The 25,598-nt window shown below is 34.0% G+C and overlaps 1 protein-coding gene across 4 annotated transcripts; it reads right to left on the bottom strand.

The window, feature by feature from the left end:
* Positions 1-966: 966 nt before the first annotated feature.
* On the bottom strand, positions 967-23,746 carry LOC148599110 (uncharacterized). Of its 4 annotated transcripts, XR_015918725.1 has the most exons (6): positions 23,466-23,746; positions 22,268-22,808; positions 20,145-20,303; positions 18,134-18,212; positions 4,280-11,170; positions 967-1,730 (listed from the first exon to the last, which is right to left on the bottom strand). XR_015918725.1 is itself a non-coding variant. In XM_088562259.1 (5 exons), the coding sequence occupies exons 2-5, from the start codon at positions 22,748-22,750 to the stop codon at positions 9,954-9,956; spliced, it is 1,938 nt and encodes a 645-aa protein (XP_088418385.1). In that variant the 5' UTR covers positions 22,751-22,808; positions 23,466-23,746; the 3' UTR covers positions 967-9,953. The 4 variants fall into 4 exon arrangements, 3 of the variants coding, with proteins under 3 accessions (XP_088418385.1, XP_088418386.1, XP_088418387.1); XM_088562259.1 differs by having other exon boundaries at positions 967-11,170; XM_088562260.1 differs by having other exon boundaries at positions 967-11,167.
* Between the last annotated feature and the right edge of the window lie 1,852 nt (positions 23,747-25,598).

Here is a 25,598-nt window from a genome sequence, read left to right as displayed (position 1 = left end):
ATGCCGTGAAAATAATACAGCGATTTTTGGTCTCTAGTTATCATGGTGTTTAGAAGCTTACTATAAAATGACGAGAAATCAATCTGTCAGTTAGTAATAATCCTTGGACCATTGATCGTTCTAATGTCTAAGCGTCTGTAATCTTCCTATGACCCCATATGTCTTTAAATACCCCTTATGTGGCAACTGTAAACTTGCATATCCTTGATCAATGAAATTAATATCATTTGATGATTTTTCATTAAACCTCAAATCTATAATGAAAAAAAAAATGGCAAAGCTGTACTATTGATAAGTCAACGTGATCAAGATAGAAAAATTGCACTGAACAAGAGCTGGATCTATTTCATAAAACTATTGCTTCCTTTGATGTCTTTATGGACAAACCTTTTTACTTCACGAGGGGGAGGGGGCTACGGTTCAATTTTTCGATCAACGAAATATTTTTTTTCTTGCGGAAGAATGTTTTTGGTAAAAACTATTAACCAGTAATATTTCTAAATAATAAGTCACATGGCAGTGTAATATAAGTCATGTTGAAACGCGCCAATCTCATTTTTATTGATTTTACCAAATTTTTACGGTTCAACTTTGGGCATACTCTTTCTTTGCATGCATATTAATGTCAACCCTCTTGAAAAAGAACGTCTCTTAGAGGTCAGAAATAATCCTGAGACAGTTTGTGTTTTCGTGGTACACCAACTACATCCATCTAAATCAATCAAAGTTTTTTCATATCTTTCCTGTTCCATTAGAAATCAAAAAGATTTATAAATTCTTTTAATTATCCCATGATCTAGTGAATTCTGAGAACTTTTTAATGTGTAAATTTTATAGAAACTCTAACAGTTTATATTTCAAATATCGTTTGTTTTATCTTCAGCCCTTTTGAAGTTTGCATAAAAAGAATTTTAAATTCTATGAGCCAGCGATCCTTGAGCTGCAGGTAAGAGTAAATTAACAACACAGAAATGGACCCTTTATTGAAATTCAACAAGTAATCATAACAATTCAACCATTAGTACATTCAACCTGTCCTTACAGTTATTAACAGTCACAGAACAATCCATAACCATCTATTCAAGCAATACACAGTCACTGTCGTAACGATCCATTACAGCAATAGACAGTCACTGTCGTAACGATCCATTACAGCAATAGACAGTCACTGTCGTAACGATCCATTCCAGCAATTAACTGTCACTACTGTAACCATGCATTCCAGCAATTATCAGTCACTACCATAACTATCTATTCCAAAGTTACAATAAACAGTCACTTCGTAACTATTCCTATCAACAATAGAGAGTCACTAATGTAATAATTGATTCTAGCAATAGACAGTTACCGCCGTCCTTATCTATTCAAAAAGTAGAAAGTCACTGCCGTAGCTATCTATTCCAACAATAGACAGTCACTGCCGTGACTATCTATTCCAACTGTAGACAGTCACTGCCGGAGCTATCTATTCCAACAAAAGACAGTCACTGCCGTGGCTATCTATTCCAACTGTAGACAGTCACTGCCGGAGCTATCTATTCCAACAAAAGACAGTCACTGCCGTGGCTATCTATTCCAACTGTAGACAGTCACTGTCGGAGCTATCTATTCCAATAATAGACAGTCACTGCTGGGGCTATCTATTCCAACAGTCGACAGTTACTACCGGGTCTAGCTATTCCAAAAATAGACAGTCACTGCAGGAGCTATCCCGTATTGAATATAATAACCTGAAACATACAATAAACAAAGTAAAGGTAACAAACACAAATCTCATAAAAAAACCAACTTGCCCCAATAACTAGCACTAGCAATCGCCAATTATTTTCTAGAAAATAAAAAAAAAACTGACATGATGGTTCAATCATGAATATCGATGTCTATGATTCAACCAAATGTTTCCAACACATTTCGAGGACTTCAGGGATAGAAACAAGAGGCTCCCAGGAGCCTGAATCGCCCACCTGGTTGAATGTTGCCTTTCAAAGGCAATAAGTCCAACAATTTGACTCAAGAAGTCTTTGGTAGGGCTTATCATAAGGATCATTTCAACAATTGAAAGTTTCTTTTAATCTATCCTAGTTTTCAAGATATTGACTGAAAACTGTAAAGAAAAGCCATTTTTCCCCTTTCAAGGGCAATAACTCTTACAAGGAGTCATCTGACAACTTTTATCTCTGAAGACTTTTGTAGTCCTAATAATAAGGATCATTTCAGCTAGTGAAAGAATTTGACTACACCTAACAGTTATATGGAGATATATGCGAAAAACTACTGTCTGACCCCCATGTTCTATTTTTAGTAACGGCGGCCATATTTTTTGACGGATCAAAAATCCCCACATCAGTTCTATGCAGGATACCCCAAGGAACATTCATACCAAGTTTAGTTTCAATTGATTAAGTAGTGTCAGAGCAGAAGATTTTTGGAAGAAATAACATTAAAAATAGCAAAAATCGTTGAAAAAGGGGAATAACTCATACATGGCTTAACGGATTAAAACCAAAATTTAACACGAAATAGATTTCATCATGCTAAACACTTTTACTTGTTACAGAATTTAGCTAAACCTAATGGTTTTGGAGATATATGCAAAAATCTGCTGTCTGACCTCTATGTTCTATTTTTTAGTAACGGCGACTATGTTTTTCGACGAATAAAAAATCCCCACATCAGTTCTGTACATGATACACCAAGAAACATTCATTACAAGTTTGGTTTCAATTGGTTAAGTAGTGTCAGAGGAGAAGATTTTTGAAAGACATAACATTAAAAATAGTAAAAATCGTTGAAAAAGGGCAATAACTCCAACATGGCTTAACGGATTAAAACCAAAATTTAACCAGAGATAGATCTCGTCATGCTGAACACTTTTACACTGTCAAAAGTTAGCTTAACCTAATGGTTTTGGAGATATATGCAAGAATCTGCTGTCTGACCCCTATGTTCTTTTTGTAGTAACGGCGACCATGTTTTTCGACGAATAAAAAATCCCCACATTTCTATGCAGGATACCCCAAGGAACATTTATACCAAGTTATGTTCTAATCAGTCAAGTAGTTTCAGAGGAGATGAGTTTTGTACAATTGTTAACGACGACGACGACGGACGCCAAGTGAAGGCAAGAGCTAAAAAAAAACCACTTTTACCGTCTACTACTAGGTAACTGAATCAATTTGTAGATGAATAAAATGCTTTGCTTTGAATGGCGCAGCTTGATACGATCGCATTTAATTATTATTAAATATTTGACACAGAATAAGAATTTGACCCAAATCCTAGTGGTCACTTTTTAGCCCCTTATTCCTACATGGTTCCAGTCAAAAACCAAAATTAAAACAATCAAAAACACTCCTGCGAGGATATGGCACCTTGTGGTACTATTTCAAAGTGAACAATTCCATTTTATGCTTCTTTCAGGCCCCTGTGTGACCCTGAATTGTTACTAGGCTCCAGTCAAAACCTTCCAAATCAATCCCAGTCTTCCCTTTGGGATATGGCACCTTGTTGTAAAATTTTCGATATCCATTCACTTTTACTAGTCCCTTTTTTCCGAAATGTTCCAAGTCTTAAACCCCTATAATAAAATCAATCCTAGACTTATTTGGTGGTATGTCACCTTGTAATATAATTTCAAATAGATCCATTCACTAATAGTCAAGTTATTGTCTGGACATCAGGAAAATGCATGTTTCTGGCCCCCCTTTTTGGCCTTAAATTTCTAAAATGTGTTAACCCTAAACATTAATCGAAGCCTTCAGTTGGTAGAATAAAACAATGTGTAACAATATCATAGACATTCCTGAGCTTTTACTGGAGTTATATAGTTAAATTCTATTAAATGCTCATTTTTGCACCTTTTTAGCCCCAAATTCTAAAACCATTGAGGCTATTACCCCCAATGTCAATACCAACCTTCCTTTTGTCACATGGAACCTTGTTATGACATTTTATTAAGATAAACCTACTAATATTTAAGTTATCTCATGAAAACGAAGTGTCTACAGACAACTACACAGATGACAGGGTTATACCATAATACCAAAAACAAATTTTTTTTGCAGTCCTATAAAAACACTTTGTAAAATTAAAAATAAAAACAAAGATCCTTTTGAAAATTAACACCTACTAAAAAGTAAAATACTTCCTTTATGGTACCAAAGCATTAAAAATCATGTAATAAGCTTTATCATAAAATGGTCATTACAAGATTATGCTAATTGATAAATACCACCATTATAAAATCCACAGTCAGCATTTTTGAAAGGGAGATAATTACCTCACTTTGTAGTACAGGTTTTTAGCATCTACCTATGTGTACATCTTATAAAATGATATCAAGTCTTTAAAGAAATTCTAACAATGAACTCATCTTGGAGAAAAAAGATATAACAACAGTTATCAAATAGACATATGAAAAGCCTAACATAGAAACACAGTTACTGGTATTAGATAAGACTCCCATTCATACAACCACAAAATTATACTTTACAGCCTAAAATAATTTTAAGAGCCTCAAATTAAATAATCAAGTATACAATATATAATATAATTAATAAAACTCAATACAAGTGTTAACACAACTATAGGAACAAGGGTGAAACAAAAAAAAACCAACTGCATGTACATGTATGAGAGTAACAATCAAAAACAGAAAACAATAATATATGTATAATATACAAGTAAAATCAATATTACAATAAATAAAAATTAAATTAGTGATCACATGATTAGTATTGTATGGTTACATTTCACCCATGGGTGTGGTCTGCACAATAAGGAGAAAAAAGATTACATGGGAGTGAAATGGATGAAAAAGTATAATAATATCTCACTCATGGTTGCCCAGCATGGGCATGGTCTGTATAAAGAGGAATAAAAGTTTATAGGGGAGTGCAATGAGTCAAATTGTCTGGTACAATTACATCACATCCAAGGGTGTGATCTATGTAATTAAGAGTAAATGTTCACAGAGGAGTGCAACAGGTCAAATTGAAAAACTCTATGTACAAAAAACTTTAAATCTTCCAAAAAAAAGTTAAAAAAGAAACAAGGATTAATGTTGTAACCCCACTCAATGAAAGGGTGGCATATTGGAATCACCTTGTCTGTTTATTTCATCACAATCATCTTGGCTTTCAATAGATGGATTTATTTGAAATTTGAAATGCGACTTCCTATATAGATGGGGCATACACAGTAATGACTACATTGCAATGCACTTTGGTTCCTTCACAGACCATCAATGGGTGGTACACTATCCCTATCCTACACAGACCATCCATGATGATACACTCTCAGCATTCTACACAGACCATTCATGGGTGATACACTCTCCCTACCCTACAGAGACCATCCATGGGTGATACACTCTCCCTATCCTACACAGACCATCCATGGGTGATACAAACCACATATATTTGTATATTTTACTGACACAATGGAAATTAACAGGAGTCAAAACAAAGCATTTATTCAAATATCTGAGTACAAATGAGTGTTCATGATCTATTTAAAGACAAAGTCACAAATGGCTGAGTGTTCATGATCTATTTAAAGACAAGGACAAAGTCAATGATTTTTTTTTGTTCAGTTTGATGTTGACAAACTGACAGAAATTATTGATCTATTCACTTTTTTCATCTGAGATCAAATTAATGGATTTAGCTTTTGGCAGTAAAAAATCTTGAATATTATACTTGCCGAGGCTTGTCCAAGGCCACTGAAAGAACTGATAATGTTTAGCAATTGAAAGTTAAAAATGAAACAAAATACTGGCGTTAATTTACTAGATCTTTTGTTAAACACAAATATTCAAACGCTAGAGACAATAATAAACTCTTTATTACCAAGACATGCATGTGATGTTAACACTTAAAACTTGAAAATATCAAAAATATTTCTTTTAACATTCAGTAAATTTAATATTAAATCACATCAGGAATATGCGATTATAATTAATGTGTGGCCTTACAAGGAATTGATATAGGGTATAAGATATGAAGGATTGTCACATATGTGGATTGAAACAAGTCCAATGTAAACAGGGATTTATTGAAATGAAACATTGCTGAAATTTCATCTCTGCTTGTAAAAATATCATAAAGTGCTTTAACAAATGGCTACTTAAAAGGGGCAGCAACTTAAGATTTACAATGATAAAAATATATAGCATCAACACACTTTTTATCAGCACAGAATTATTAATAAATATCAGTACTTAAAGGGAGATAACTCTAACTAATTGTGCAATTAGCCAACACCCAATGATAAGGAATAACATTAATAATAAAGATTTAAAAAGAAAAAAACTACTTAGAAGTTCATACATGTAGCATTAGTAATCAAAACATTTGCTAGTAATTTCTAAATGATTTAAAATCACAGAATTAAGAAACACAGCAATAGGTTCACAATCAAAAATAAACATAATATTTTTGAAGCTTTGGTTGTTAGAACATAAAAGGCATTAAAATCTATAAAAACTGACCCCAGAAAAATCTGAAAACTTTCTAATTTTCTGACTTAACCAATTTTGTGTTCTCATTTGACAAAATATATGGTCTTTATTTGTATATTAAAACAAGCACTTTTTAATGTTTTTAAAAGTCTCTTTTCGTTGTGTTTTTCAAAAGTGGTTTAGTTTAGCCAGGTTTTACTGTATTGTTTTCCCCACAAATTCTTCACAAAATCACATTTCTGTCATTAATTTTTGTGAAAATTTCATCAAAAAAAAATATTCGAAGTCTAATTTTATGGTAGAATTTATTTCTTTACCGTTTTTGTAGAAAAAAATGTAACGAAATATAAAAACTGACCAACTTTTGGCACATCACTTACTATATTTATTTCATTTCAAAAATAAACTTCACAAAAAACATAGAAAAATGAAAAAAAATTTTTTTTTTAAATTAGCACTTCATAATATATAATAATACAGGTGCAGACCCAGTGATTTGGAGAATGAAGTTCTTAGCAATTATTGCTCAATTATGCAAAAGAGGTCGTACTAACTCCCAGAACCCCTCTTCCCTCCCTAGACCTGCCACTGCCATACTGTTGGAATGATTAGAAGACAATAACTTGAAAGAAAACAACAGAACATAAAAGACAAGGTACACTTAGGGGTGTTTTGGCTCCCTATCAGGTTGAATTCTTAACCATGGCAATAGAATGTTACCAATCTGCATTTTTGTCAAGGACTAAATAAAGTACAACAATATTATCATGATAGAACCTTTTAGATAGTTCTGGTTGATAAATTAAATGTAGTTGCAAATATATATTAATTTTGGTACAAAATCAATAATATTGTCAAATTTGTGATACCTGCACAAATAAAGACCTACCAAATCTTCAGGAATTCCGATAAATTAAGACAAAAATGCTTCGGAATATCAAGATATTACATGGGTCTACATTGGTGCTGACATTTAAATTTCACATGGTATGGATAATTCACTCTCTGAATTTGCCAAATTTTAGATAACTAGCATTTTTGACAAATGATTATAAAAAAAAATATAACAGATAAGTTATAAAACAGGTAATTAAACTTGAGGTTTAACACTTTTGTTCAGCAAATTAAAGTTTGCCGTGACTCAAACATCAATTTTCACGAAAATAAGGGGGTCAATTTCACCTGTAAGTGTACCTCAACCTTTCTCCCATTCAAGTAATAAATACAAGTATATATATATGAATTTTGCTACTGCATGGTGATTGAATTTCAAACAATCCAAGTTTCCTGCCATTTCATATTTTCTGAGTTCTCAACAATTTTCACAGGAAAAACTAACCGAGGGAAAACCCGTATTTATAATAAGAATCATCAGATTTCTGCTTTTGATTTTTTAATGAAATTCACTTCAAATTCGATTCAAAGACACAGAACTCAATCACCTTTACAATTTCAAACAATATGTATCTACAAATTACCCAAATTCAGCAGATTAGGATGACTGAGTTCTGATCATTTAAACATTTAACTGAAGCATTTTGTTGGTTTCAGATTATTACAACTCTGCCTGATTATTACTGAGACTAGTATTGAAAAGAATGATGACAGTCAAAGCAGTTAACATCAAGTAATATATTACAACATGAAAAAAAAAGGTTAACATCTAAAAAATAGCAGCTACATTAACACGTTTCAATGACTTCCATATTTATAACTGCAGAGAATTCATGTAACAAAACGCCTGACGATTGATTTCTCAGTCGCTGATCCGGGGGGTGGGGGGTGCAGGGGAATAGCATCCCTCCTTTTTTAAGAAAATTTGTCATTTTATGTGTAAAATCTACAAAATATGGCAATTGTCCTAGCATCCCCCCCTTCTGATGAACCCAGCTGGCACCCCCAAAGTGTCTGGATTCACCTATTATTTCTTATCACTTTAATCTGATACTGGGAGCAACCATTTGATTCTTCAGGAGGGGTAGCAGAAAACGATTCATTCTGTTCATTTTGTCTGCTGTAATATTTGGATCATGACTTTCTATTGTTCATTTAATTTTTCTCCTAATACACTACTGTCAACACAAACTTTAATTTCTCCACTCTCTGTAATGGATATATTATGAATGGAGTCACAGTGTCTCAACTCTCCACAGTGGAGTCACCATTTCAAAAATTGTAATTAAATTCTCCTGTCTTTATACCAACGTATATCTAGTGGTTCTAACAGTTTAATAACATTTCTGTAAAGGATAGAAAAAAAATATTGGAAACTATTGAAATGGAGCAATTTTATACCAGTTTTTAACTTTGTGGAGTCACAGTAGAGGCCATGAGTGACTACACTGAGAAGAGTCGAGAAATTAAAATTTTGGTTGAAGGTAGTAAAAAAAATTCTCCATTTTTGGTTCCCACCACAAGCAAAGTAGGACTAGTCCTACCTACATACAATGTATTTCAAATTTAATTCCCCCACCCTCCCTTTAAAATTAAATGCCTTGCTACTATACAAAATGAGTATTTGAAACAATATTTTGCTGTTACATAAAGCACTATAAGTTACTTATATATTCTTTAAATTATAACCAAAACAAAACAGAGCACTTGCAGAAAATTCAGTTAAAATTTTGAATTTTTGTAATAGTTAAATATGATAAATATATATAATTTTTTACAGGAGTATTGTATTTATCTACATAAATCAAAATTTACAACAAATACAAAAATCTATAACCTTTCAATAACAAAAAATATGTGTTGCATAGCAACTGAAATAGACCACAGCAACTAGACAAAAGACAAGACATACCACTCCCATCAACAAAAGCATTACAATGATGCTATATTGACAAAAAATGTCAAAATCTAAAAAAATCTGTGTTAACAAAAGTTCCAATTTGTAGAATTTCTGTGGTTTAATGAAATCTTGTTTGTGCTTGAATTTGATTTGACATTGGATTTGATAATAACCATGGTAACACAACATTTGATTGATTGTCCCTAGTTACTGGTGACCACAATACATTGTCTTGCCATGAATGATAATTGTTGTCATTCACAAATTACCTTTTAATAACAATATAAGAGGAGAAACTATTTGATCTTTAATGAGTGATCAATATTTTATTGGGGGTCAGGAACCAATATTTCATTGGGGAGGGGATTATGATCAATATTTTATTGGGGGGTCTGTGATCAAGATTTCTTAGAGGGCTTTGTGATCAATATTTTATTGGGGAAGGAACTGTGATCAGTATTTCATTTGGGAGGGACCTGTGATCAATATTTCATTAGAGGAGAAGATCATCATCAATATAGTATCCTCATTTTCCATCCAAACCTTTACAAAGATTTTGTAATGTGACCAATTTATTGTCCCAGTCAATGAATATTGAATCCTCATAAAAATCAAATGGTTTCTCCCTTAACCTCAAGAAACATGCAAAAAACAAAACAACTGATATCCCACTAAAATAACACTAGCTACGGATATCTTTCATTCAACATGATTTTTTATTGGTGTTTCCTCACTATGAGCAAGACTTTCATCCATCAAACCACTGTCTTCACTTTGAGCCATACTATTGTCTGCTGCACCATCGCCATCATTATTATTATCACCCATAATAAATGCTCCTTTCAATTTATGCATATTTTGGTTGAGTTCACTATCAAACACTAACTCAGGTTCATTCTGATCTGCATTTAAACTGGCATCCCTAGAACTGGTACCATTCTGACCAACAGTAAATCCCCAGTGCATCTGTTTCATGTGTTTGTTGAGTTCATACTTTCGGACGAAATCTTTGCCACAAAGTGAGCAGAGATGTGGCCTATTTTGAGTATGAATGCTTTGAACATGTCGCTTTAAATGGTCAGAGCGACTGAACCGTTTCTGACAGATCTCACACTGGTGAGGCTTAATTCCAGTATGTATAGCCAGATGTCGCTTTAGATGGATATTTTTAGTAAATGCCACACCACAGGTGTCACATATGAATGGTTTTTCCCCTGTGTGTGAACGCATGTGAACTTTAAGTACTGCTTGGCTTATAAATGATTTGTCACAGAATGGACATTTTAGAAGGGTATTTTCTCCATTGTTGTGTTTCTTCATATGTGTCTGTAAGTTTCCCTTTGTTGAGTACGATCGTCCACATATTGTACAGCTGAAACCAGAATGCTGTTCTATATGCTTGCCAAGCTCTTCAGTGGATGGGCAAGTTTGTCCACAAATTGGGCAAATAAATTTGAGTTCTTGTCCATCACCAGAAGTGCTTGTCACAGTGACGGTTATTTCTTTGATATTGCCTTGTATAGAAGGACTTTTTGTTGATTCTCTTTCCCTCTTCGTCCCACCAAACGACAGGTTGTCAAGACCTCGAGCTTTCATGTATGTATCAAAATAGCTGCTTTCTTTAGAAGATTCTGCTTGTCCAGTACTTTCTGTTGAGTCTTTTAACAACTTATCAAACGAAGGCATGTCAAATGACCTTGACTGATCTAGTGACTCAACACTTTTTCTCAACATTGAGTTTATATGAGTCTGTACATGTTGTTTGAGTTCCTCTGTATTAGGCAAGACTTCAGAACACTCAAAACACATCAATGGATTGAGTTTGTCCAGTTTAGATTTAATATTGGTTTCCGTAGTAACCACTGAAACGGTAGGTTTTGGACTTTCAGCAGTATATTCTTCCATTTCAACATCTTCTATAATAAAAAAAATACATGGAATTCATGATTCTTCAATTGTTTTGGTCAATATTACTTTTATTACATTAAATACAGTGTTCTCCCAATTAATGTAGAATGAAAATATTATATACTGACTTTAAATCATGAAAAACCTTGTTAAACAGCTCATTTGATTGATTTTGGTTCAATGTTCTTTGGCAGATATTTCATGATGCAAACATTTGAACAATTAAACCAGTAAAATCCAATAAGACTAGCTCAAACAGACCCTGTTTTATCTGTTCACACAAAGCCAGTTTTTTTTTTATTGTACTAGCTCAGTAAAGCCACAACCAGAAATTGAATTCCAGAATTTTTTCCACTAGCTAAATTGACCAAGTACTGAAACTTTACATACGCAAAATTTAAGTTTTTTGGGTTATTTCTGGACTTTACCTATAGACATGTACATTCCACTACCCAATTTTAGCAGGTGGAAATAATTTCTACTTGCAAAATCAAATTTCAGCTTGCATTTAGCAAGTATTTCCCCTTAAATTTAACCACTGTAATCATATCATACAACTCTTAACACATTATAATCACTCAACAGGTATCATTACTATTTCTTACTACCAATTTTAAAGTCTTTGATGTGAGTGAGCTGGGGATCAAACCCATAGACTCCGACTGCTATCAAGGCAAACATCCTACAATTAGATAACCCAGGGGGTTATAGATCATTTGACATTACCTTCAAAGTTTGAATAATGGGTACAGTTTATTAGGGTTTTCTCCAATTATTGTTGTACAAATATTAACTGGTGACAGGACCTTTAGTGATACAGTCCATGAACCGATCTGCACAACTATTTGGGGGACCAATGACCGCTGATGGATAATGAACTGATGACCAGTGACCAATCTGACTGCAGTTTTGTTATGTAAATGACAGATGATAGGTTCAAGTAAATTTCAGAACTTCCACTGGAATGAATCTGATATACTATCATACTGAATTTACCACAATATTAAGATATTAAATCCACATATAATACTTTGTTAAAAAATACAACAAATGTAAAATATAAGTAATTAATTGATGTTTAAATCTATTGCATTATGTACATATGTGTAAACGTGGACAAACGAAACAACAGAATCTGTCAAATATATTGACCGCTCAATGGTCATGTGAGGCAATCATTGGTTCAATGGATTAGTTTGATGGTTCAATGACTGATCGATCACAATTTTAGTTGCACGGATCTGTTTAGATACTGAAGCAGAAGGGAAATAACTCATAAACAATGGACTGGCTAGATTGTTCGCATTTTATATTTTCATTCTTTGAATTATTCTCTTTGTGTCTGTCAATCACTATGAAGGAATAATCAATTCTTATAATGAATTGAATGTGTTGACTTTGAGTTAACCCAGGTTTTGTCACAGTGGTCCAACAGTGAAGACTTTATATTTGGCATTCATATTTCCCCATTTTTGATCCCTAGCATCACAAGGTGAATCATTCACAAAATTAACATTACTGATATACATTTGTTGTTATTGACATAATATTTTTTACACCTGTCTTGTTTCGTTTTCATCTGGAGTTTATTGTTTTTGTTACTTGAGTATATAGGGGCAACTATTTCACTGTACCTGTGTATAATGATGTTTTGAGGCCAGCTACAGCCTGCCCTCTGGTGTGAGGGTTTCCTCGTAGTTCATTGAAGACAAATAGGTGGCTTTGGGCTGACACTTTCATCCCAATGGGGTATTTGCCTCTTTGTTATACCTATTCTCATAACATAATGACCAATGTGAATTTTCATCCTGCAACTAGCTACAAGCTTCTATTATACAGAGTGTCAAATAAACCATGGCTGTATTTGTATAGTAACAATATATTGCCTCCTGTTTACATTTTTCATTTTGAGTAACATCAAAAGCAGAAATTTAGGAGACCAGCTTTATTTCCAAATCCATATGATGTGTGTTCTATTAATTATAACTAATGTATTGATTAGAAATAAAATGAGTTTCATGTTTAAACATTAGAAATTCCCACTCATTCTGTTCTACATTAAAAACAAACTTAACCTACACACTAAAATAGAGTGTTGGGGATCAAGGCTTAATGGACAGTCATAAATACATTCCTAGAAACTTTGTTGAACAATTAAAACTGATATTTAGGTGTTTTTAAATGTGTAATATTTTGTATACAGTGGCCAGATTTTAAAGGGGGTGGGTTATGATCATGCAAAAGTACTTTAACCCAGTCAAATTTTTTGCACCCATCCCAAGTCAGGAATTTCTGGCCTCTGTATGCCTTGTTTCCTTTTCACCTTTAGTTTATTTTTGTATAATTTGAGTATATAGGGGTAACTCTTTTGCTTTACCCGTGATTATGATGTTTTGGGGTCAGCTGCAGCCTGCCCTATGATACGAGGATTTCATCATCGGTCATTGAAGACCAAAGGGTGGCCTTTGGCTGACCTTTTGATTCATGTGGAGTCGTTGTCTCTTTGGCACTATTAATTCTTGTCATATTCCTGAAACTTTGTTTGCAAACATACAATATTTTAAACCCCAAGTGACTTGAAAAAAAAGTACAAACTCTATGGAGTCAGCCTCATCTCTTGACCTACTCATAGAGATAAACGGAAAAAGAAAACTAATGACCTAACTATATGACAAATGGATGACTTCTCAATCCATTATGTCACATTTTTTCATCTGTGACTACATCCTTTATAACGTGAGTATCTATATTACAACTCATTCGTTAATTTGGTGAGGGTTTCTAAAAAAAGCAAGACCTACCAGTGCACCTGGTCCAATGTGTTAATTTGGTGGGTGTTTCTAGGAAAGCAGGACCTACCAGTGCACCTGGTCCAAGTTTTTAGTGGTCCATATTTACTTTTGTTTCTTTGTATGCGCTATTTTCTTTGTTGTGTGTGTCAATCTTTATCTTTTGATTACCTCCCGAATCTTAGGCCAAAAAAATAGTAGTCTTTTTTCCTGTTACCAACAAGAGGTAGGTAGGTAAGGAAATTATTTAATTAGAATTTAAGGGCAGCAGGAAACAGACTTTGGCTTAGTTAATTAGTTATTCTTTAACACAATGTTTTAGACATTTATTTATCTATCATCATACAATGTTTGTATAAAAAGTTTTCATCTAAATGATTCACAACACATCTTTAGTACTTATTATATAATTAATGAGTTAAATACAAGTGTATGCTCTTTTTTTTAAATTAGTTAAAAACCACAAGAAAGTTACACAACAATGTAAAGAAAACAGAAAAACAATTCTAAATCAAGCCTGTTGGTGTTTTTACCAAAAAAAAAAAAAACCCCAAAAAAAATGATTTATTTGGCACAAGTTAGAAATTCACCAGACACACAACTAGATTCACGAAGTGAACAATAGACAGTCACATTTAGTTATTTCAATAATGATGGATATATCATATGTATGTCAAAATGTACAAAGTTTTGAATCGACAATGGGTGGCTCAGAAAATGAATTTAAAGTTTCCTAACAAAGCAACCAAGTTTTGCTCAAATTAAAGACTTACCTCCTCTTTTCAATGAATTTCAATGCTTTCTATATAATTTATTTCTCTTTTAACATTGCAGTAAATCCAAAACCAACATTCAACTCTGAGAAAGAATACATTTGTGATATGAAGCGGGTGAAAAAATTTTTGAAAACAAAATTTGTCATGTGCCATCCACTGCCTGGACATCCTCTTACAAGTCAAAATGACATTCAAAAGTATTGGAAACTGTTTTGGACAAAGTCTTAGTGAAACTTAATTGTGACAATTTTGTCTTCACAACTAGTAAAACATTATGATGTCTAATGTAGAAGACATTTTACCATGTACAACTTCTCTTTGGCCATTGCCATTGTAAGCATTTTGCCCAATTCTTTGGATTATTATGACAATCAATAAGGCTGTTTACAAATTGGATCTCCATTCAATAAGAGGCAATTCTTTCAATCTATTAATAATCCTCAAGAAGTGATAATGGTGCTTTTAACATTATTCACTGATAGAAATTGTCTTTGAAAAGTGGGTCAGTGTAAATGAAATCATTACTGAAGTGTGATGGATCTTTTTATATAGACAGTATCTTGACTTGAATTAGAACAATACACGGATCAGGGTAAAACAAAACTATATAATTAATTTTCATGATTGCAATTCAAATTCATTCTTTTCTGGGTGTATTCATGTTTTAACACATTAAAAATTTGCTATTTCGTAAAAAAGGTCAGGGCAACAGTGGGCTTATGATCATAGATCTAAATCAAACCTTTACAACTATATATCTAATCAATTTTTTACATTTCATTAAGGGGTGACAACAAAAACATTTTATAGAATCAGATATTTATACTACTGGTGCTTGGTTCTACTGTACTACTACTATATATAAATTGAGGAAACTCAGGTTGACTTTGGGAACCAGTTTCAGGAAGGATTCCTTCATCACTATACATTGCAGTATGCATTGTTGAATCATCATTTGGGCTTTCAGCATTGTGGTTTTCTACTTTGACTTCTTGTTTTTGCCAAATACTGCTCTTTCCATCCTCACCACAGCACTTTTCTACATGTTTCATGAGGTGGTCATATCGACTAAACAACTTCCCACATGATTTACATGTTTGCATGTCAATTTTTTCTGGATCATGTGAATTTCTTATATGTCTCTTTAGACTCTGTGCATAGTTTGTTTTAAAATCACAAAAGTCACAATGAAATCCATCTTTCTCATGGACTTTGATGTGTTCTTTGTAATGATGCTTCCGCTTAAAGACCTTCTTACACACTTCACACTGGAACGAACTGACATGAGCACGTAAATGTGAATTGAGATAGTCTCGACAAGGGAAAAGTTTCCCACAAATGTCACATGGCCATTGCTGATTAGCATGCTGTGATTCATGCACCCTCCGTCCATGTTGTGATTTGAGAACAGCACCACAAATAGAACATTTCCAAAAATAGCCTGCATGGAGATTCATATGGTCATCAAATTCACACGTTCTATTAAACCCTTTACCACATAATTCACAATTGTATGGGAAAGTGTTTTTATGTTTATTCGTATGGAATTTAAGACCTGTTTTAGAGAAAAACTTTTTGTTACAGTCAGGCCAAGTACACAGATATTTAAGCCGGTCCTCTTTCGACTTCTGCATTGGTAAATATGGACTTGTTGGTGCAGACTCTGTCCCAGAGGACTGACCCACTGGTACAACCAACTGAAATGCACCCTTTTCTTTCAATGTCAAAAAGTTTTCAGAACTTGTCACATCAGCATTTATCAAAGCATGTGTATCTGCAGAGTTGCCTCCCTTGTTCAGAATAGGAGTTATTTCCCTTTCTAACAATGAGACAAATTCTGAATCCTCATGACCAGAATTCACCTCTTTCTTTATGTTAGATATTTCAGTTGGTTCCTTCTTGATGGCACATAGTTCTAGATTTTCTCCTTCATTTTTAGAATTCCTGATTCTTTGAGAAAATTCCTCATCTTCTGTCTTCATACTTTGATTTCCTGAAATACAAGGATTTATCCATTAGAGATTTTATATCCTCATTTTACTAAATTTTTAAAAACAAATAAGTTTCTGTAAAAACTATAATACTGCCATGATATCACAATGTACACAAATCTAAGAATTTATTATAAATCTAACTTAACACATGCAGAAAATGGAAGTACTTGTACCCCCATCAATAATGATTTATTTCTGACTGCCTTAAAACCGAATGTACTTCCAATCCATTTTGAACATTAAAACCTCATTGGTAAATCTTGCAAAAGTAAAATAAAACAGTGAAACTAAACTTACCAAACCAAAAGTCATCAAACAAAACAGTCCCATCTCGATCATCACCAATCAAAATGGCCGATACAAACTAAAATCAACTAATCAAAATAAATGTTATTTTACATCATTTGGAAATTGACAAAAGTATAAAGGAAAAATTGTATGTATTAACTAATACAATGTGCAAGACTGACCAATGAGATTACAAAGAATATATAAGGTTCATCACCACCTATCAATTTTTTATCTTATTTTACATATAACATTGACAAAGAATAATTAATGTTCATCATCACCTTTCAGTTTTGGATTTTATTTTACATAGAATTAATGTAACTTTCTCATATCTTGGGCATGCTTTGCCTTAAATATTTTCTAGATTCACTGGTTTGTCTGTAGTCACAGGGAAATTTGTCGAAAGGTAATGAGGAACCTGAATTTTTCAGTATGTGCCTTTAGCCTGCTCTTAATCATTATCTAGAGCATTAGCGTCTTACCAAAGACAAGTGAACATTTTATTTAGTTTGTGCCTTTAGCTTGTAAGAGCACTAGCGTCTATAAAAGACAAGTGAACATTTTATTTACAGTATGTGCCTTTAGTCTGCTTCAAGATTAGGGAACATTTCATGACGAACTTAAAAGTAACAGTCTTCAAAAAATCAGATAAGAGGTGGTTCATATACTTAAAAAAATCCATCAAATTTATTTTTATTTCTTTTTCAGAAACATTCACAGACCACATAATCAGTCTCACTTTGTCATTAAAATAATATAAATTGCATATGAAATTGGCAATTTGCACAAGATTTCGCTTGGTTGAATTTTTTAGAAGATTAAAAAAAAACAGATCTGTATACAAATACAATGTAGGATTATCTCTACAATAATTACAGCATAATTTGACTGAAAAAACTACCATGAACCATCTCTACCATAAGCAGTGTCTGAACTTTATATGGAGTGGTACTTATTTGTAATGGCAATACTATTGAAACATTGAAGACTTATCAGTCATCTTTGTATAGGGATTGGGGTATTAAATGGGATCCTATAGAATACAACTGACTTTAAAAACATCTATTTTTCCTGTTAAGGGACCAAGTCATATCACATGTAACTACAGTTGTTGTACTAACCATCATCTTGTTGAACTTGGTATTCCGTTGGAATGAAGTTCTCCAGGTCAGCTTTCAGGTCAGGAAATTCTTGTAGTAACTGTCAGGATAAACGATACCATAATTATTACTAACTTGTAATATCAGAAAGTCAAGTATTGGAATTAAAAAAAAAATGTAATCCAGGGACAAAGACCAGACATGGAAAACAGAAACACACAACAAAGAACATAAAATAACTAACATAATACATACAAAGAAACAAAAGTAAATGATAACTAAGGCTCAGCTAAAAACTGGGAGGCCCCGTGCAGGTCCGGGTGTCAAAAGAATAGGCCTGCAGCAGCACTAAGCTTGTCGTAAAAGGCGACTAAATAGTGCTCAGAACCCTAGCCAGGGGCTAGGGCGCTCTGCCCACAGAGCAACTGGGATGTGTGCCCCAGGTGGTGGAATGGGGTACCCCTGGCGTTGTCAGGCTATAATACGGAAAACCTGACCGCAAACCATGGTGGTGCACTGTGTTGGGAAAGATGCCACGTTCCTCGCACGTTAAAGAACGCTACTGTGGTATTCTCCCGTGTAGGAACCATAGGGCTCCGCCACAGGAGGCTAAATTGCCCGACCCTACCCACCTCTCCCTATTTCCAGTGGCAATCAAAATTTGTCGACCCCATTGTCCTTGTGTCCCATCCCTTTTTCATTTCATCATTACTTCATGTTCATTTTATCATAAATTTCATGTTCATCGTCTGAATATAGCTGAAATATTGCTGCTCGGACGTTAAACCCCAACAAAGAAACAAACAAAAACTTGATATAGCTTTGAACTTGGATTGTGATGAAATGTTTTACCTAGTATAAACTTCTGACATGAATAAAAATGTCAAAGAACTTGAAATCAAACAAAAGAAATAAGAAATTAAACAAAGCTAAAGATGTTTATCCTTGACCCCATTCCTTCTTTAATCTTAAAAGGTAAAATGAGGCATAACCCTTTAAATCTATCAAAACTTTCCTTTTGTGTTGTGAAACTTTGTAATAGAATTTCAAAAAGATCTACACAATTCTGCAATTGCGTTTTTGCCAAAAAACAAGGAAAAAGTTTATTTTGGCCTTTTCTGACACTCATTTCCAAAACAATTCAAGTCTCACCACAAAATCAAAGACTTTAGTCTTCAAAGTTGCCAAATGTCAAATATTCACCGTCACTGATTTTGGCATACTTTAAACATCCGAAATGGTACAAATGCGATATGCTCTAAAATTGGGGGACTTATTGGTTCCCTTGATATTATTGCATTCTCTTTTGTAATCGTTATGACCTGAATGGCTATAGTATATAGATATTGGTGTACTGATAATATATATGACCTTTATATAATCAATTGTAACGAATGTCTGTGTTTGAATAGGAAATTGGGTAATATTACATGAATTCAATGCTAAACGATCATTTTATCTTTTAATGTAAGCGTTCCGTTCTAATAAAAGCAAAAAACATGCACAGACATGTGTATGATATGTTTTTAAAAAGGTACGTTGTAGCGATCTTTGGATCGCTTATGATATTGACAGGGAACCATTTATGAACCAGATTAAGCAGCTGGCAACGAATATTCATAAATATCTGGGCGTCCTAATACATATGACCTATAAAGCCTTGTGACTAGCCTTAATACCTGAATCGGAAACTGGGTAATGTTAAAAGAAAACTGATTGACATTAAAGGTTTCCGCTTCTGGGTGAAAAAGTTTTCAAGATACAAACTGTACAGCAAGTTATTTTTGTGTATTTTAGAAGTCTGTCTGAAAACTCAAAAATTAAATTCTGAGAAACATTTATTGTGAGCATAAACTTATACTAAACAGTTAGTGTACCAGTTAGCATTGATCTGTCAAAATTACAGGTAGAATCACCAATAATTTTTTTAAACATTTTTGCCTCAAAATCACAATTACATATCCTCCAAAATAACCAGCCATAAGGTAAACTGCATTTTACTAATAGTTAAAAAGGGTTAAACATAGTATACCCTATATCCTAACATCTGTCGGTCATCTACACTGTAAATCACCCAGCACTTTAGGGCCTGTAGGACTTTCTCATTTTCTAGACCCATATCCTTCAGACGTTGTAGATGGCCAACTATATCTCGCACAGAAAGTTCTAAAAATGCCTCTTCATCTAAGATCTGAAAATCAAACACATGCTTTAGCTCATAATTGTTACATGTATAACAAATGCAAGACCACAAATGAGGAATATACTATTCAAAAACAGGCACAGATTCTGAAATATTGAAAATGAAGTTCAAGGCTACTTACCCTAGTTTTTTTTTTTTTTAGCCCTTCCTAAACATTTTATGGACTTTTTGGCTCAGGCACTGTTAAAGTCTAGATTGTTTCCCCATTTACTTAATGTAAAATGTTTTTGAAAAAATAAAATAATTTCCTACCTACCTAACCTATTTTTTTTCTTGTTAGTGGCAGCAAACAATATTATTATTTTTTTTGGGCCTTCCTGCATTTTGCTAAGATTTACAAGGCATTAACAATGTTTTCAAAATGGTGAAAGGGAGTTGGTCTGACCACCCCTCCCCTTAATCTGCCACTGCAAGAATCACCTCCTTCAAAAATGGTGTCCCCCAACTGCCAATAAAAAGTGATGCACTCTCTACTTCATAATAATTCATATGAAATATGGAAGTGAGCAGTAAAGTAACTTAAAATTCAAAAAGTTAAAGTAGAGCCCTATACTGGCTGGCCTCAACTAACATCACGGCTCAGTAGGGCCATTTTTTAGGTCATTCTCCATTTTGCTGAAATTTTTTGTTATTTTTCCTAAATATTTGGTAGAAAGAGCAAATCATAGGCTAGAACCTTTTTCCAATCACAGACTACAACCCCTTTCTCAATCATAGGCTAGAACACCCCTCTCAATTATAGACTAAAACCCACTTCTCAATCACAGACTAGAACCCCCCCCTTTTCCAATCATAGGCTAGAACCCCCTTTTCAATCATAGCCTGGAACCCACTTTCCAATCATAGGCTAGAACTCCCTTTCCAATCATAGGTTAGAACCCCCTTTCCAACCATAGACCAGAGCCCCTTTCAAAATTATCTGGATCAGCACCTGAGTATACTTAAATATGCACAATAGGTCACCTCTATTGAGAAAAACTTTTATCCCCTTAATAATGAAAAGTTAGTGTAAGCTGATGTCCAAGAACAGTTCAGTTTTCCCTTGATCAATGGGCAACCTCTTTATAACAAGTTTCACAGTTTAAGTACACAGCTGTCAACACAAATTTTAATTTCTCCACTTCCCATAGTGGAGATATTATCATTATGAGTGGGGTTACAGTGTCTCCACTCTCTACAGTGGAGTCACCATTCCAAATATTGTCTGCAGTTTACTACTCCTGTCTTTATACCAAGGTATATATAATGGTTCTAGCAGTATAAGAACATTTTAGTAATTGGCAGAAATAAATATTGAAAAGTAAAGAATTGGAGCAATTTTATCCCACTTTTGACTTTAGTGGAGCCATACTGAAGAACATAAGTGACTCCACTGTGAAGAGTGGAGAAGTTAGAATTTTGGTTGATGGTTAAGTGTAAGAAATTATGACAGTTTTAATTACATGTACTAAAACGGAAAAAAAAACAATGTGGATGCTGTAGCTGAACAGACCTTGGGGAATATACCCTACAGACTGGAAAGTTTGTGTTGAATAATTTTGTTTGTGCGTTGACTGATTTACCAGTAATAATGCCACCATACTATTTTTAGACAGAAATGTCACAATAATACGCATGATCAAACACATCACCTGGTAACATTTGCCAGGATTTCAATCTACATGTAATAATCCTTGCAGACTTTGTACAATATACAGCAAATCAAAACTAAAAAAATTAATTGCAGATACATATGTACATGTTCTTTTAAGTACATGTATGAAGAAAAATTGACAAAAACTAAAGGATCAATCTTGAGTGCTTACAGCTCAGGTCATTACAGACAGAAACATGATGCCTTTGAAAGTTAACAACAGGATAATTTTTAATGTTTCAGCCAAAAAACTTTCTTTACAATACAATTGCACAATAATGTCCTCTGTATACATGTATGTGTTATGTGATAACGTTACCTGCATAAAATTCTTGATAATAAACTCTGTTGCCTCTTTTAGCAGTCCAGAACACAGACATTTAGCAGCCACTCTATGAATCTTCAGACAATTCTCAACCTGTAGCTGTGAAGACAGAAAGTCACAACACAAGTTTTGTATTTCATCAACCTGTAACAAACATGCTGCTGGTAAGAGAGTCCAGACAGAAACATCATCCACAGAAACTGCTGATGTGTAGAAAAACTCGACGATATTCTGTACCGCTGAGCCATCCAGACCATCAATTCTTATTTCCCCTTGTTTGGAATCTTTATATTTGTTTTCAACCAAACTTTTAAAGTATGGCGTACTGACAGAAAGGATAAGTTTATGGGCTGAAATCTGGGTGTCACCACAGTTCAAAATGATATCACAGAGCTCCTGGCGTTTACGGAGCTGGTTGATAGCATCTACTAAATGATAGGCATGGTTGACAGATGTGTAGTGAAGGGAGTTCTCCATGGTGACGGACAGGGATTGGTAGGTGAATGGTGACAGCTAATAACCTCTACATTGCCATCTGTAAAAATAGAATTCTCTTACACAAGGAAAACTTCATAAAAAGATTAAGGACTTAGCATTACAAATATTTCCTTTTCAAGTACATGTTACATGCATGACGTTTTTTTTTATAAGACAGCTGCTTAAAAAGGGTAAGTGAAAGATAAAATGATTCATGTAATATGTTGTCATAATTTATAGAAATTAACAGATTTGTTATAAAGTGTAGTTATAAATAACATAAATATAATAGTAGATACGTGTATGTAAATGTTACAATTAATAGAAACGAACAGTTAACACTGCCTTTGTATTTGTAGAAAATTACAGTGCACAACTGTCATTTACTGATTCGGCGTCATGATATTGTTATGATTGATTAGCTAATTGGATTATCACACCTGTTGGTGATTACACAATTGTCAATGTCAATCAATCAGCTGATTGCGAGACAAGGGATGCGTATTGCTCAACATATCTCTTGACAAAAACCAGAAATTTCTACTAACTGCCAGGCTGACAAAGGAAAATATAACTCATATGACCCATTTTTTCAACGCAAGCCTTTCAGGACAAAGAGGGACCTTAGTGGAAAAAATCGATAAGAATACTTCATTTGAAAGATAAATTATGATGGAATGTTAGTCCAGATACATTGACAGAATAATATACTTACTAAAATGTCCCGCTTCAAGTTGCTGACATGGCGGATTTATCAAAGGAAAACGAGGAATAACCCACCCACCTGCCAATGGGAGGGAACTTTCGCCGGAAATGCCTCGTTGTGTGGAGGATATCCTACTTGTGAACTACGTCATCGAAATTTGGGGAACCCTCTTCGGTTCTATGGGCATGACCCCTCTTCTTGTTTTGGTGAAAAGAACTTGAGCTTTTATAAGTTGGAGAAGGGAAAATAACTTGCTAATGTTGCATCAGCTTCTCTGTGTGGATGTTGACATCAAAGTGAAAGTGAAAGTATATGTACTACGCGCACCTGCTTGCCACCAAAAATTGCCAACGAGACTGTTCGCTATTATTCTTTCAAGTTTTATTTAATGTCACAAAAAGAAAAAGTTTGCTCTTCGACAAAAGAACACAGAACAAATGAATTGAAAACATGAATATTGTCATGCTTTTCATGATCAACTGTTCTAAGATGCTGCCTAATCTTTTTTAAAAATTATATGCATGCTGATTAAAAAAATGTCATGACTTATGGTTTAATGTGGTAGATATTATTAAAATGAAGTTGCTTTTTCAGTAATTATTTACGGAAGGCAGGGAAGTTGTTTTTTTTTTCATCTGTATTCGTTATTGGTTTTTTTTTCAACGGTAAGAACGAGGCAGTCTAATTAAAATTAGCCCCTCCAATTTTTATTTGTTTAGCGTACATCAAAAATAAAAAAAAAAAACAATGTCTAATTTTAATTAGACTGAGAACGATGCTAATATTCTTTTTCAAACAAGAAATTTATCGCACCCGCATCATGTAGGGGGTAACAGGTAAAAGGGTACGGGTGTGCGGCCCCAAAAGTTTTTTCCCACCCCATTTATATATTCTGACACTGAAAAACTGACACCCATCCATATATATGTAAAGCATTTATGCAAGTCATTCATATTAATGTTTGGCATTTATCAGTATCTACATATCACAGCAGGATGCTGATCAGAACATTTGACATTGTATCTAAAGACATCATTATCATATCATAGCTAATATTGGATCCCTTCCTGCTTATCATTCAAGTGTTAATCTTTATTTGCTTTATTTTCTAGATCAGGAACTAATCCCTTTTAGGATTCGGCGCTGGAAATATTATTATTATTTTTTTTTTCGAAACAAAAAATATCTCCAGAGCCGAATCTACAAAGGGATTAAGTGTCAGTCCCTGTAAGAGTCGGACAGTCCGTGAAACATGGAATTAAAAAACCCATCATTTTGATAGTGTAAGTTGTCTATCTGCACCATCAGAATCAAGGAAAACAGATAAGATTTTCATTATCATGCTAGCTGGACCATTGAGTATGAACATTTCAAGGACAGATAACTCAAAAATCCTCATGTTTCTAAGATTACTGAAGAAATTCTGCACGACTGATTCAGTATAATTACTAACGAGGTCTTCATTTTCTACATCATATATAGCATTTATCGACAAAAGTGAAGTATTCAAATGCTTACAAGTAAACACCGTCAAAGGCGTCTGATGTTCCACTAGATAAGGGGCAGTTCAATATTGGGGGTTAGAACCGGTGCTTTTCCATATTCGCCTTGAAAAACAAACTTCAATCATATCTTCTAAAATTAACACCAAACAATCAAATGACAGGTGTGCTATAAAGAAGCGTGTGTCCTATCTTGAATTAAATTTGAAATTGAACACTATTTGAATAAAGCATAATGATAAAATAGCGGATAGCTTGAACTTCCATGAACAAGTTTCTGGTGTAAGAGATGGGAGCAACAACTAGGAATAAAATTACTTGGATGGGAGCGACAACAGGGAGTAAAGTGACTGGGAGGGAGCGACAACAGGGAGTAAAGTGACTTGGATGGGAGCGGCAACAGGGAGTAAAGTGACTGGAAGGGAGCGACAATAGGGAGTAAAGTGACTTGGATGGGAGCGGCAACAGGGAGTAAAGTGACGGATGGGAGCGGCAACAGGGAGTGAAGTGACTGGGGTAGGAGCGACAATATGGGGTAAAGTGTCTGGGGTAGGAGCGACAACATGGAGTAAAATGACTTGGATGGGAGCGACAACAGGGAGTAAAGTGACTGGGGTAGGAGCGACAACAGGAAGCAAAG

Source organism: Perna viridis, chromosome 14, assembly GCF_037379345.1.
Source record: "Perna viridis isolate PV_CMFRI_1.1 ecotype Kerala chromosome 14, ASM3737934v1, whole genome shotgun sequence".
Classification (NCBI taxonomy): Eukaryota; Metazoa; Mollusca; class Bivalvia; order Mytilida; family Mytilidae; genus Perna; species Perna viridis.
The sequence above is the reverse complement of the archived record's forward strand: the minus strand, read 5'-3'. Positions and strand labels throughout refer to the sequence as shown.